Source organism: Emiliania huxleyi, assembly GCF_000372725.1.
Source record: "Emiliania huxleyi CCMP1516 unplaced genomic scaffold EMIHUscaffold_65, whole genome shotgun sequence".
NCBI classification, from domain to species: domain Eukaryota; phylum Haptophyta; order Isochrysidales; family Noelaerhabdaceae; genus Emiliania; species Emiliania huxleyi.
Window position 1 is genome coordinate 210,372 of NW_005197128.1, and position 14,360 is coordinate 224,731.

The 14,360-nt window shown below is 65.9% G+C and overlaps 3 protein-coding genes across 3 annotated transcripts; 2 read left to right on the plus strand and 1 right to left on the minus strand.

The window, feature by feature from the left end:
- The first annotated feature begins 543 nt into the window (after positions 1-543).
- Positions 544-1,299, plus strand: EMIHUDRAFT_358087 (hypothetical protein). The gene has a single exon (XM_005763011.1). The coding sequence runs from the start codon at positions 574-576 to the stop codon at positions 1,096-1,098; it is 525 nt and encodes a 174-aa protein (XP_005763068.1). The 5' UTR covers positions 544-573; the 3' UTR covers positions 1,099-1,299.
- A 2,902-nt stretch (positions 1,300-4,201) lies between these two features.
- EMIHUDRAFT_215387 (hypothetical protein) lies at positions 4,202-5,091 on the minus strand (the record flags this gene model as incomplete). Its single annotated transcript, XM_005763012.1, has 3 exons — positions 4,202-4,335; positions 4,425-4,500; positions 5,086-5,091. The coding sequence occupies 3 exons, from the start codon at positions 5,089-5,091 to the stop codon at positions 4,202-4,204; spliced, it is 216 nt and encodes a 71-aa protein (XP_005763069.1).
- A 1,283-nt stretch (positions 5,092-6,374) lies between these two features.
- On the plus strand, positions 6,375-12,539 carry EMIHUDRAFT_465194 (hypothetical protein; the record flags this gene model as incomplete). Its single annotated transcript, XM_005763013.1, has 13 exons — positions 6,375-6,990; positions 7,322-7,500; positions 7,957-8,058; positions 8,506-9,030; positions 9,241-9,303; positions 9,379-9,467; positions 9,699-10,314; positions 10,564-10,706; positions 10,779-10,875; positions 11,237-11,334; positions 11,631-11,777; positions 12,111-12,188; positions 12,256-12,539. 13 exons carry the CDS (start codon positions 6,375-6,377, stop codon positions 12,410-12,412), a joined length of 2,910 nt encoding a protein of 969 aa, XP_005763070.1. The 3' UTR covers positions 12,413-12,539.
- Between the last annotated feature and the right edge of the window lie 1,821 nt (positions 12,540-14,360).

Sequence of the window (14,360 nt, forward strand, 5' to 3'; positions counted from 1 at the left end):
GGGGGGGTTTAAGTTTTATGGTCAGCGCCCCCCAAAGAGGGGGTGTTAAAGAACCCCGCTTTACACCCCCCTTCCGGATCCCCGCGGGGGTTTGGGGGGGGGGGTAAACCCCCCCCGCCCCCCCCCCAGGGGGGGAACACATACGGGAACAATGGGGGCCACGGGCCACCAACTACCCCCACCACCCCTATTTACCCCCCCCCCCCTTTCCCCCCCTCCCCCCCCCCGCCACCCACTCTCTCCTCTCCTCTCCGACTCAGCAGCTCCGCGCCGGCGTCCGACTCCGACTCGTACTCCGACTCGTACTCGGGCTCGTCCTCGCGCGCAGGGCCACGGAGCAAGAGCCGCAGCCGCAGCCGCAAGAACCGCAGCCGCAGCCGCGAGAGCCGCAGCCGCAAGAGCCGCAGCCGCAGCCGCAGCCGCAGGGAGAGTGGCCGCTCCCTGCGCGGCGGCGACGGGGGAGAGCGAGGAGAGCCTCGCATCGGAGGAGGAGAGGCGCGCGCGGCGGCGGAGAGCGCGCGGGAGAGTGCGCCGGGTGGGAGCGGGAGGCTGGCGGTCGAGCACAAGGGCGAGATGGAGATTGAGGGCAAGTACCGCGAGATGCTCGCGCAGAGCGCGGGCAAGGGCGCCTCCTCGTGGCTCGCGGCGGCGGCCGAGCGCGCGGCGGCGGCGAGGGAGGTGCAGCTGCAGCGGGAGGCGGCGCTGGCCGAGGGGCAGGCCTTGCAGGCACACGCCATGTCGATGTCGATGGGCGCGAGTGCGGCTCTGCACCCCGTACTGCAGCAGCACCACCACCAGCAGTACCAGCAGTACCAGCAGCATCCTGGGCAGGCGCTGCTGCAGCGCCTGCAAGCGTCCCGTGCAGCGACGTTGGCGGCATTCGGGCCGGCGGTGCCGTCTCTGTATGTCGCGCAGCCGCAGCTGGCGCAGCAGCCACAGTCTCAAACGCCTTGTGTCGCCGCGCCACCGCAGCAAGGAGGGGCGACCCCGACGCTGCCCGTCGGCTGGCACAAGCTGTGGGACCCAACACACAAGGCATACTACTACGCAAACCCCACCACCGGATCGACGTCGTGGACGGTGCCTGCGCTCTCTTGACGCATTGATCGTGTTGGCGTCATGCGGAACCGCGCCCTCGCGTCCATGCCTCATTTTCGGCTCACTACTTCCCTCTTGCTCCGCCCAGAGTGCTACGGCTACCGTCGGAGGGTGTGGAAAGTGGGATATTGTGCGTGTTTTTTTGGCGTCTCTGTCGGGTTTTCGTGTCCCGTGTCAACGTTCTTCACAAAGGCCTGGCGCAACACACGGCCTGGCGCGTCACACGCGCGCCCTCGGGTCTCGGACATGCCCGTGTCCGGCGGTGTTCCACTTCAGCCCCAGCCCGGAGTGCGGTAGACGGAAGTGGTAAGAGATCATCTAACCAAACCTAGATCACACTCGTACGGCTTCGGCACGTGCGTCAGGGCCAGCAGGTTGTAGCATCTCCGGCCGCGCAGCGAGAAGAGCCAGCTCGCAGCCTCGTGCGCCGCCTTTGCGATTCGCCGCTGCTTTTGCAGCGGCATGCGCTGCACTCGGCGAACCGTCTCGGGCAACTCGTCGACAGTAGTCTGCACATAGTGCCTCCCCGATACGAGCAGCGGCTCGAACCACTGGTAGTAGCTCAGCCGCTCCCCCGCAGCACCAGGCGAGAGGTCAGCTGATGAGGCTGGCTCCCGCCGGTAGCCGCCCACCCGCACCACCAGCTTGCCGCGGGCCAGCGCGTCGCCAAAGATTGAGGCATACGAGTTGCCGTCAATCGCGAGCACGCAACCGTCGGCGAAAACGTCGTCGTCGGACGCGCCGCGCTGGCCTGGCGGCGCGAAGAGCTGCGCCAGATTGCCCCCAAAGGAGATGGTCCCGTCCCTGACCTGCATGACCGGTTCATCCCACTTCACCCCGCGCAGTCCCTGGTTGACAACGCACTGCCGATCCGTCTCGTTCTGCAGGCATGAGCGGCGGCCGCGTGTCGTCCAGCTCTGGAGCAGCGCGTCGCCTGAGTGCGAGCCGCGCCAGCGGCAGCGCAGCCGAGGCGGGAAGGAGAAAGGCGGCTGCCAGTCTGCTAGCCTACGCCCGCGGCCCCGGCCTCGGAGGGGCTGCTCCCACTGCTTTGGCTCGAGCGGGAGGAGCACGCTCTGGGCCAACGATCCGTCGGGCGAGGCGCTGGACTCGACGGCGACCGCCCGGCTGCCGTCGGGCAGGACGCACCAGCTGTTGTCGGCCGTGAAAATGCTCACATTCAGTGGCGGCGGCCTCGCCCATCGCAGGATTTGGTCGAGCCACCTGATGCGGATCGCGTCGATGTACTTGCGGCCGGGGTCAGGGATGTAGACTTCCCGCCCGCCACGGAGGCCGTATACGCCGCTCAAATTGAGCAAGCTTGTCCTCGTCACACTGATTGCATTCCCGTCCCAGTGCACGCATGCCTCACATGTCGGAAGCCTGAACGTGTTGGACGGGAGGCGGATGGATGGCCAATTCGCTAGTGATGCGCGTGCCTGGGACACCCGCGCCAGCAGAATATCGCGCGGATGTACGATGCCCGTCGCATTCACCGCGGCCTCAAAGTACTGGTTGCACAGCTCCTCGGTAGCCTCGGCCTTGCCAGGCCCAAGCATGGCAGTACACGCACCTCTTTGTGCATGCAAGCAACCCCACAGAACTTGAGCCCCCCCCCCCCCCCCCCCCCCCTTCATCAGAGAAACAGAAGAGTGATCGGGCTCACAGAGGCAGGAGGTCGCCCGGCCGGGCGCCGGCCCCTCTCGAGAGCTATCTGGTAAAGCCCACCGAATCAGGCGCCCGTGAGCGCCGTGAGCGAACACCTCAGTCACCTGTCGCCGGCCTCTCAAGAGTCTTCTCCTGGGCGACCTCCCTTCACGCCTCTCGAGGCCGGAAAGGAGCTGGCGCCCCGCAAATTGTCGCGGTCGTCGTCTTGGTGAAACACTCAGCGTGTTCGAGGACGTTCGCCCTGGTGCCGAGGACGGCGGACGAGCAGGTGCGGCACCGCGAGTAGCCGCCGTTGAAGCCAAAGTCGAATGCTGGGGGATGGGGGGGGGGGCCTCGGTGCACAGGCGGGAGGCAGAGATATGAGGAGGGGGGAGGGGGGAGGGGGGGGCGGGGGAAGGGGAGGGGAGGAGGAGAGGCGGGACGGGAGCCGACCCGTGCAGAAGCAGTCGTTCTCGCACTTTGCCCATGCACGCCTCCTTGGACGCCTCCTTGGGGGGGCTCCGATCTCCATCTCTCCAGTACTCTCCAATCTCCAGCGTCGCTACATCTTGGGCCGGATCCAAACAGATCTCCGATCTCCATCTCCAATCTCCAATCTCCAACGTCGTCATCTTAGGCCGGATTCAGTCAGATCTCCGATCTCCATCTCCAATCTCCAATCTCCAATCTCGATTCGGGGGCCCGGGGGAGGAGGGGGGCTCAAACCTTCAAGGAGATGCGCTATGGATTCATTCACACTGACCATCGTCTCTCTCTCCAACCTCCAATCTTCTACTTGGCCACTGTCGCCGCCGGCAGCAATCTACGACCTCCATTTTCAATCTTCGATCTCACATCTGGGGCGGATCATGGCTGGGCGCTAGGATCTACAATCTGCATTCTCCATCTCCTATCTCCACATTTTGGCCCGTGAGCCGTGTTGCTGCTCAGCGATCTGCAATCCACAATCTCAATCTTCGATCTTTAGTCTTGTGAATCATGGGAACCGGACAGGAGGGATCTACTGGCGAGATACTTGGGCCTTGGGCTAATGCCTCATGGGCGTGTCCGTGTGAGAGATCCGCTAGGTATAGGATCTCCAGTCTTAATCTACTCTAGTCAAGTTGGTAGTTGCTTCTTACTTTGTGACTAAAACTAATCTCTCACCCAACGATCTATTAGTTTTGGGTAGAGATGTCCATAACTCGCGAAAGCTTGCAAACGACAACAGTCCCACTGTAATGAACAAGACCTGCTCTTTTCAACAGCTCCCCTTTCTGAAAGCTTTCTCCCGCCCCCACGACACTCGAGACATGCACTGCACCCTACACGTACATGTACGACAGACAGCATCTCTCTCCACCTGGCCTTCAACAGCCCCACCCGCAGCCCCCCGTGGCGAGGCCTCGCCCGGACCCCCTCGCTCCTCCAGGCCGCCGAAGAGAAGCTGGCGTGCAGCCTAGGGCAGGTCCAGGCACCCCGCCGTCCGATCGTAGCACACGGCGGCGTCGAGGATGCTCGCCTCGGTGCCGACGATAGTGGACGAGCAGATTCGGCAACGGGCGCGGGAGGCGTCGAAGCCGTAGTCGAAGCCTGTAGGGGCGAAGAATGAGCTGTGAGAGGGGGGGACACGGAGGGGAGCGAGCGCATGCGCGGCGGAGAGGGGGGGAGGGGGGGCGCACCAGTGCACTTGCAGTCCTGCACACAGGTTAGCACGCACTTCTCCTTGGAGACACCCCAGAGCTCGTCGCACTGGCCCTCAACAAAAGAGCAGACGCCGGCCGCGGGGCCAACCTCCACGAAGGATTTGGCGAGCAGCCGCCTCACAGATTTCTCCTTTGGCGGCGGGTGCGGCGGCGATGGCGGCGGCGACGGCGGCGGCGGAGAGGGCGGCGGCGGCGACGGCGGCGGAGAGGGGATCGGCGGCGGCGGGGCTGGCGGCGGGGGCGGCGGCGGGTACGGCGGCTGAGCGGGCGGCAGTGGCGGCGGAGCCGACGGCGGCGACTCTGGCGGCGCGGCTGGCGGCGCGGCGGGGAGGTTTCCCAGCGCTGTACCGACGAGCGCGAGGAGCAGCGCTGCTAGGGGGAGGGGAGGAGGAGGGGGGAGGGGGGGTGGGGGTGAGGCGAGGGCTAGGCAACGGGGAGCCGAGGGCAGGGGTGGGCCAAAAGGTGATGCGCGGGTCTCTTGTCGCGGCGCGGCGTGGGTGCCCTATAGGGCGTGCCGCACGGAGAAGGGGGGGGGGGGGGGGGGAAGGGGGGCGCCCCCCGCGCGGGGCCCGGGGCGGCCCCCGACCCCACATTTCGCGGTGGGCGGCCCCCCCGTAGACCTGGACCTGGATCGGACCACCATTCTGGGAATCGTGAATCAAATCTGGGTTGGGCGGGCAAATTTTTGCGCTGGGCGGTCGCTCAACTGGCGGTCGCTTTCACAGCTCGGTTCTTCTCACACTCTGTCTAACACCCTTGTGTTTGTCGGGTCTCGGGTGTGCCTGCGTCCCCCGAGACCTAGCGCGGGTGGGTTGGAGAGGGGGCTCGCTGCGAGGAAGGGCTGTGTAAGAAGCCGAGACTTCTTGATGCACACACGAGATCTTCGCACACTCGGCGTGCGTTGACTTTTCTCTCTCTTCTTTTCTCTCTTCTTGCGTTCACATGTGAATGACTTGGGCCGGTTTGTGTTGTTTGGGGTACTTGTTGCAGATGTGTGATGGTGCGCGCGCGTCGCCCTCGTGAAATGCGACTGTGCGTCTCTTGTGGATGTGGTGGTCGGGGGCAGGAAGGAGAAGAACCGGGGGGAGGGACGTACGGCCCGGGGCGGACTGTAGTCCACGCTCGCCAGCAGCTCAGGTTGATCTCGCCCAGGTCACCGCCTCATAACCGGCGCTGGTATCTTGTGCCCGTTGACCGATCTGAGCGGGAGAGATTTTGCAATACCAAACAACTCAACACCCCTCATTTTTTGTGTGTTTTGTGTCCGCTGCAGGGCCGCGGCCTCTCCAGCGCTCAGAGCGCTCTCATACCGCGCGGGTACTCTGGGGCCAGGTGTTGCCGCGAGATGCTGCGGCGTGCGGGGAGCGCACCGCCAAAGAGACAACTTTGTTAATAAAAATCTCTCTCTCCCGCCAAACGCGCGCTCGAACGAGACACCTTCGGCGAAGGTCGGCGGCCGATAGGGGAAGAATTTTACAAGAAAACTCCCTCGCACGACACTGGGCACGGGACTGGCGCGCACTGGCACTAACACAGGTACACCTAGGGGAAGAAACTTTCGACCGCCTCGACTTTGGTCTTTGCGGCATGGGTCGGACGTTGTTTTTTCTCGTTCCGATTTTTATTCTCGAGCCGCGCACGCCTCGTCTGCTGAGTGAGAGAGACTCTCTTCTCTGTCTGCTGTGATCGTCCGCATAATTAATTGCGCATGAGCATGTGAGGGCATGACTCGCGCCATGCCAAAACGCCCCACCTACCTACTGTACCTATCCCCAGGCCGCGCAGCGAAGCGAAAAAAGACGTCTGTTGTAGGGCGGTCAAAACCGGACCTACCTACCTATTGCCTAGGGTGTCACCGGCGTCAGACCCCCTATCTGGCTAGGAGCCGGAACCCTCCCTCCGGGTCGGTCTTTCCACCATCAACCAATGCTCTGCGTCGTCCTCCTCCCTCCCGAGGAGTGGCCCGGCCGAGCCTCGGCGCCCACCTCGGTCGAACTGCGCTTTGTGCGCAGCGCCTCGGAGCTCGACGCCGCCGACGCGGCGGCCGCCGAGGGCATCGTGGCCGTGCCGGGCTGCGACATTGGGGCGCTGCGTGGGCTGCTCGCCGCGCTGCCGCGGTGCGCCTGGCTGCACTCCTTCTCGGCGGGTGTCGACGGCATCGCGCCGGTCCTGCGTGAGACGCCCGACACGTTGCGCGCCTCCAATGCGCGCGGCGCCTTCACGTCCTCGCTCGCAGAGTACGCGCTCGCGGCGGCGCTGCACTTCAACAAGCAGGTCCCGCGCTGCATGGCTAACCGCGCGGCCGGGCGGTGGGAGAGGTTCACGATGAATGTGCTCCGCGGCAAGACGCTGGGCCTGCTTGGCTACGGCTCGATCGCGAGGGCGACGGCGAAGCTAGCGGCGGCGTTTGGGATGCGCATCATCGCGCTGCGACGAAACGTCGGCGGCGAGGCGGGCGAGGTGGTGCCCGAGGCTACGTACGGCTACGACGACCGCGCCGCGTTTTTCGGCGCCCCGCCGGCTCGAGAGGTTGCGCCCCAGAGTGGCGCAGAGACGCCGTCTTCACGGCAGCGCGTGTGTGAACAGGCGCCGCCGACTTCATCGTCTGCTCGCTGCCCGCGACGGGCGAGACGCGCCACTTTGTGGGCGCGGCCTCCTAGACGGGGGGGGGCGCACCTCGCACCACTGGGGAGATATGGGGAGATGCGGGGAGATATGGGGAGACGGCGCACCTCGCACCTCGCGCAGATCAGACCACATCGCACGCCTCGCGTGCGGCTTCGACGGTTGTGCTGCGCCGCACGCACGCGCAGTCTACAGTCGGGGCGTGCAGCGAGGGCTGCGTCGGAGAGGGTCGGCGGCGCGTCGGGTAGGCGCGGCCGCCTTCGAGGCGATGAAGGAGTCGGCCGTCTTCATCTCGCTCGGCCGCGGCGACGTCGTCGACGAGACCGCTCTCGTCGCGGCGCTGTCGCGCGGCCGCATCTGCGGCGCCGCGCTCGACGTCTTTGAGCAGGCAAACCCGCTCACCCACCACGCGCACTGGGCCTTGCACGTTCAGTGCCGGGCCAGCTCCTGTCTCTAAGACGGAGAGTCGCGCGGGCTCCATTCGTCCGTCCGTCCGTCTGTGCTGCGCACGGCGTGGCGCGGGCGACGAGGCACACGCACGCGCGGACACACAAACACGGGGCGTCGTGTGGAGAACGCACCGCCACCACCGGGCATGCGCGCAGCAGTCAGAGGGGCAGCGGTGGCGACCCTCCCTCACAGCCGGAGCTGGGGATGCACGGAGTTGTGGACGGGCAGAGCTGCAAGTAGGAGCCGCTCCCGGCCGAGTCGCCGCTGTGGCGCTGCGAGCGGCTGCTGCTCACGGCGTGCAACCCTAGATGCTCGTTGAGATCCAGACCCAAGATTCAGACCAGCACTCGAGACGACACGTATTCGGCCTCAGCCCGTGGTCCGTGTATTCACGCGATGCTCCGAATACACGGCCCGGCACCCATCACGTTAGGCGCACAACGCCGACCTGACCAGCGACTACTTCGAGGCGGGTTGGGCAACCTTCGTCGCTAACGCGGAGGCGGCCGCGGCGGGCAGGCCGCTCCTCACACCGGTGGACAAGTCGGCGGGGTACTGACAGGCCCGTGCTGGTACTTTGAAACGGGTCTGTAGTTTGAAAACGGGTCTGCGGGCGGAGGGGCCCGGAGCGACGCCGATAGGACAAGAGCTGATGCGTCAGTGTTATTTTTGTTTGTGCTCTCTTTAAATGGCTTTTGGGGGCGCCCTTGTGCCTCTTGACCCAACATATAGAGGCCCAGACCACCCTTCTGACTCCGACTCGATCATGTGCTCTAATTTTACCTCTCTCGTTTCCAGCACTCGCTCTCGCAGGGAGCACTTGGAGCACTTGGGGTGCGCTTTTTTTTGCGCATTTTCTTCCTGCACCATTTGGCTGCGGCCGTCGGCAGAGCCCTGCGCCGAGCTCTGCAACCTCGCCATGACGACTACACTGCACAGAACAACCTGGCCGCCGCCGCCGCTGCCGCTGCCCCCTCCGCAGCACCCGCCGCTGCCGCCAACGTTCGAGCCGTCCGACTCGGGGACCGCGCTCTCCGTCTCTGTCATCTGCGCGCTTCTGCTGGCCGGACTGCTGTTGCGGCACTACATGGAGCAGCGGGAGTGGACAAGAGTCACAGAGACGGGTGCGTGCATGTTCCTTGGCGCCGCCTTCAACGTCGCCTTCTGGACCTTCTCGCGCCTCAAGAGCGGCGGCTCGGAGAACTGGCGCTTCTCCATCTCCATGTCGGAGAACATGCACGACGTCATCTACTTCGGCCTGCTGCCACCGATCATCTTCGAGGCTGGCTTCGTGATGCGCAAGCGCTCCTTCTTCGCCAACTTTGGCACCATCCTCCTCTACGCGGTGGTGGGCACCCTCATCTCCATCCTCTGCACCGGCGGACTCACCTACGCGCTCTCGCTGCATGGCTTCGTCACGCAGGACTTCTCCTTCTCGGAGGCGCTGCTGTTTGGCGCGCTCATCTCATCGACCGACCCCGTCGCCACCCTCTCCATACTCAAGAGCGTCAAGGCGCCACCTAGCTAGCTAGCGACCTGCCTGCGTTGGAGCTCACCGGCCAGGGGGCTCCTACACATAGAAGCATACGCACAGAAGCCTTGATCGCGTTCGCCCTTCCTCGGACCCAGTGCTGCCTCATGGCTGTCGTCGCGGTCTGTCCGCTCTCGACTGTCGGTGCGCGACCTTGAGCCCAGGGCTGTGTGTTTGTGTGTGAAGGCGCCGCCGCTCCTCTACGACCTCGTCTTCGGCGAGGCTGCGCTCAACGACGCGCTCTCGATTGTGGATCTTCGGCCCGCTGCTTCGGCGACGTGCCGAGCACGTGTGCGTGACCCTTGCGTGGCATATGTGCCATAGGTCCTGTTCAACATCTTCCGGCACCGGTGCGGCTCCGAGTGGGCGGGCAAGTCGCACCAGAAAGGGCCGCACGAAGGACCCGACCGCTGGTCCGGGACCCCTAGATGCGGGACAGATGCGGGACAGATGCGGGACAGATGCGGGGCAGATGCGGAGCAGATGCGGGACAGATGCGGAGCAGATGAGATGCGGAACAGATGACTCTCTAGAACGCGAGCCGCCGTGTGAGGCTCTGTGTGAGCAGCCGTTGCTTCCGCGACGCTGTCCTCATGCCCGGACCGCCCCTCGTGTGTTCATGCTCGGCACTCGTATACCTCTAGGCCCCTCCGCCACTCGCGCTGGCCTTACCAGCGCTGGCCCTACGAAGCGTGGCCTCCTGGGAAAGAGTGGCCTCCTGGCCGGACGTACCGCGAGCCTCACCACGGGCATACATTACTCGACGGCGTGCTCTCCGCCGAAGAGCTGCCCCCCGCCCCCGCCCCCGCCGCGCCGCCGCCTCCGCCTTGGTACCTACCGCTCGAAGGGACGATGAGACTCGCGTCAGAGCAGCTCGTCCAGATCCTGCCGCTCTCCCTGCTGATCGGAGTCAGCGCGGGCCTCCTCACCGCCCTGGCGACCAAGCGGCTCGGGATGCAGCACCAGTCGCGCGCGTACGCGGAGCTGTCCCTGCTGCTGGTCACCGCGCTGCTCACCTACACGCTCACCGACGAGGTCGCCCTCTCGGGCATCCTGTCCCTCTTCTTCGCCGGCGTCACGATGCGGCACTACACCTACTACAACCTCTCGCCCGCCGCCCAAGCAACCTCGCGCACCCTCTTCGCCACCCTCGCCTCCCTCTGCGACATCGCCCTCTCCATCATCCTCGGCATCGCCGTCATCGACTACCTCGTCCACGGCTGGACCGACGTGCGCGTCGACGGAGTGCAGGGCCACGAGGCGCAGAGAGATCCAGCCGAGATCCAGCCGAGATCCCGAGATCCAGCCGAGATCTCGCCGAGGTCTCGCCGAGAGTAGACGCGAGGGTCGACGGCGTGCACGGCCACGAGGCGAGAGAGACCCCCTCCTTCCTCGGCCGCCTCTCGGCTGCACTCGGCCATTCCGGGCAGGGTGTGGGATCTTCCTCTCGGCTAGATCTCGGCTAGATCTCGGCTAGATCTCGGCTAGATCTCGGCTAGATCTCGGCAGGTGTGGGACTTCTCCTTCGTCCTCTCCTCCGTCGTCGTGCTGCTGCTCGCGCGCGCGCTCAACATCTTCCCGCTCACAGAGCTCGCCAACTGCTGCCGCCGCCGCGCCGACCAGATCTCGTGCCGCATGCAGCTGGTGATGTGGCGAGGCCGGCGAGAGGGGGAGAGGAGGCAGAGACGCGTGCAGGAGTAGAGGCGGGAGGGTGGTGCGAACAGGTGGTCGGGGCTGCGAGGCGCCGTCTCGTTTGCGCTCGCCATGACGCTCGACGACCCGCGGCCAGAGAGGCAGGTGATGCCTCCGGCGCACGCAAAGGCGACGGGCAAGCGACTAGCCCCCCTCGCGAGACCGTCTTCACACCCGGACACTCTCCGCACACCTCGTGGCGAGAAGGGATGCCACAGCGCAGCCGCGGGCCGAGCCCAGAGCGGGACCTCTCACGCAGCCGAGATGTGGGGAGATGTGGGGAGATGTGGGGAGATGTGGGGAGATGTGGGGAGACATGCCGAGGCCGTGGCGGGCCCTGTCACGCAGCATGACCGCCACGCGCACAGCACAACCTGGCGCAGGCAATACACACACACGTCCATCCCGCCCCACGCACCCCGTGTCAGACTTGGAGTGCACTGGGAGGTGGCAGTGACAGTGGCGTGAGCCTCACCATGTCGCGCACCAGGCAATCGTCACCACAACCCTCGCCGTCATCGTCTTCACCAACCTCTGCATCGCGCCGCTCACCGCGCCGCTCCTGCGCCGCGTCAAACTCGAGCGAAGGCGACCCCCGGCAGCTAGCCGAGATCTGGCCGAGATCTGGCCGAGATCTGGCCGAGATCTGGCCGAGATGTCGCCGAGATGTCGCCGAGATGTCGCCGAGATGTAGCCAGGATGTCGCCGAGAAGACGCGACCGAGAGACGGACGCGGTGCAGCCATCACTGGCCACTGCAGGACTACCGCAGCCACCGAGACACCAAGGACACGCCCCACTCTCGCACCCCTCTCGCACCCTTCGGACCCCTCTCGACGCGTCGCCCTCCTCCACACGCCCCAAGCAGCCGCCCGCGGTGCGCAGGTTCCCCTCGGGGGGGGGGGACCCGCTCGGCGCGAGCTTGCTGCCCCAGGCGGGAGACGGGGGCGAGCCGGGGGCGGCGGGCGGCTCCAGACCTCGCGCTGCCACCGCTTCGTGTGACGGGCGCGACGTGCACACGCCGCCGCTGGGGCACCCGCAGCGTAGATGCAGGAGAGGAGAGGAGAGGAGAGGAGAGGAGAAGCGCACACGCCGCCGCTGGGCCACCCGCAGTGTAGACATGCGTGCGACGCCACGCCTCCCTGGTCGCGTCTGGCGGCCAGGGTGCTGCTTGCACCGCGCCGCCGCCTCGCCCCGCCTGGCCATGGCTGCCTAGCCTCGCGACTGGAACAATGCCGCCTCATCGAGGCTACTGCCGGTGTGGGGCTTCTCACGGCCACCCGTGCCGCGGCCTCTCGTAGGCGCCACATCCATCGTGCGACGATCCTTAATTAATATTTAATTACTTTAATGTTAAATGAATAGGCGCCACATCCATCGTGCGTGGAGGGCGCTCGACCAGCACTACATGAAGCCCATCTTTGGAGGGCGGCCCGACCGGAGGCGCGGCCACCGCGGCGGGGGAAGGGAGAGGAGGCCCCGCCGTGACGGCCGCACCTCTTGCGGGTAGGCACGAGGTCGCCGAGGAGGCACTTGCCGCCGGGCTCACCACGCCGCTCTGCCTCTCGCCCGAGATGACGCGCGTCTCTTCTCGCATGTCCTCCTCCCCGCCGCTGCCGCCGCCGCCGCAGTCGCCGCCGCCCGCGCCGCCGCGACCAGGCAAGTAGCCGCCGGTCTCAGTTTCTCTGTGTACGGCTCTCGCGCTAGGCCGCTAGCCGCCCGTGCACATGGTCGTCTGAGTTCTGTGGATCGGGAAGCGTCGTTGCAACTTTGTTGTTGTTGTTTTGTAGCTTTCAGCTTTCACCCTGCAAGCAGCAGATTCTTGTGTAAGCGGACAATGTTCAATCAGGGGCCAACAGCGCACAGCCACGACAGGGTCAGGGAACGGGAGCGCGGAGGCGTCCGGCGTGGGCGAGGGCGTCCCTCTGTGCCAAGTCGATAGACGATAAAGCCGTACGCGCACGTTCTGCTGGTCCTGGATGGCAAGCAGCGTCTGCGATGTGGCATGCTGCATGCGCCTTGTTCAGCACACAGCAGGGTCTGGAGAAGTTGGCACAGAGAAACCTACGCCACGGTGATGGCATGTAACAGTCGTGCGGGGTCGTCAACGGCGCAGCCGCCTCCCACGCGTTCGTGGCGGGATCGTATCTCTCAAGCGAGCAGCTGGCGCCACCGCCGAGCGAGCAGCTGGCGCCACCACCGAACCCCCCCACAGCGTACAGCTTGCCGTCGAGCGCCGCCACGGCATGAGCCTCCCGCGCCTCCCCCATCGCCGCCACCGCCTCCCACGCATTCGTAGAGAGGGATCGTACCGCTCGACCGAGCTGAGGTAGCCGCCGTTCCATCCGCCCACAGCGTACAGCTTGCCGTCGAGCACCGCCATGGCGTGATCACACCGCGCCTCCGACATTGGCGCCACACCGACTCCCACGCGTTCAGCGCCGGATCGTACCGCTCCACCGAGCTGAGAGAGCCGACGTTGTCATCACAGCCTCCCACAGCATACAGCTTGCCCTCGAGCACCGCCGCGCCGGGCCTGTTCCTCCCCTCCCCCATCACCGCCACCGCCTCCCACGCATTGGCAGCCGGATCTTACCGCTCGACCGAGCCGAGGACGCCATCGTTGTCATTCTCGCCGCCCACAGCATAAAGCTTGCTGTCGAGCACCGCCACGGCGTGACCCTCATGTGGTGTCGCCACTGGCGCCACAAACTCCCACGACTTCGAGGCCAGTTCATACCGCTCCACCAGGTTGGAAGTTGAGATGTCAGCCTCGCTCATGCCGCCCACTGCGTAGAGCTTGCCATCGAGCACCGCCGTGCGTGCATACTTTCGTGCCGTCAGCATTGGCGCCATCGCCTCCTCCTCCCACTCATTTGTGGACGGGTCGTATCGCTCCATCGACCTGACGAACTCGCCGTTGCTGTAGCCGCCCCGCCTCCCACGCGTTCGTCGCCGGATCGTACCGCTCCACCGAGCTGAGGCGGCCGAAACCGCCGGCGAGGCCGCCCACAGCATAGACCTTGCCGTCGAGAACCGCCACGGCGTGGTTCTCGCGTGGTGTCACCATCGGCGAAACAGCCTCCCACGACTTGGTGGCCAGGTCGTACCGCTCCACCGAGCTGGAAGTTGCGCTGTCGTCCTCACTCTCGCCGCCCGCCGCGTAGAGCTTGCCATCGAGCACCGCCGTGCGCGCACCCGTGCGTGCCGTCGGCATCGGCGCCACAGCCTCCTCCTCCCACTCATTCGTTGACGGGTCGTACCGCTCAAGCGAGTTGACAGTCCCACCCTCGCTGTCGTGGCCGCCGAACACGAGCAGGCGCGGCCTCTCGCGCTTCTTCAGCGTCTCCTTCCAGCCGCGGCGCCACGCGCGGCACGTCCCCTTGACGGCATGCTCCTTGGTCGGCAGCTGGCGAGGATGTGCGGGGCGAGGTCCGGCGAGAGGAGAACCTCGGAGAGCACTCACTCGGGCTTCTCCACGAGCCGAGCGGCGTGCTCCTCCGCCACGTGCAGCGCGGCGTCGCTCGCGCCCGCCTGCGCATCGCTCGCGTCGCGGCCGTCTCGCTGCTCTTGCTTCCACGCCTCGCTTGCGCTGGAGGGCATCCGCTTGTGGGC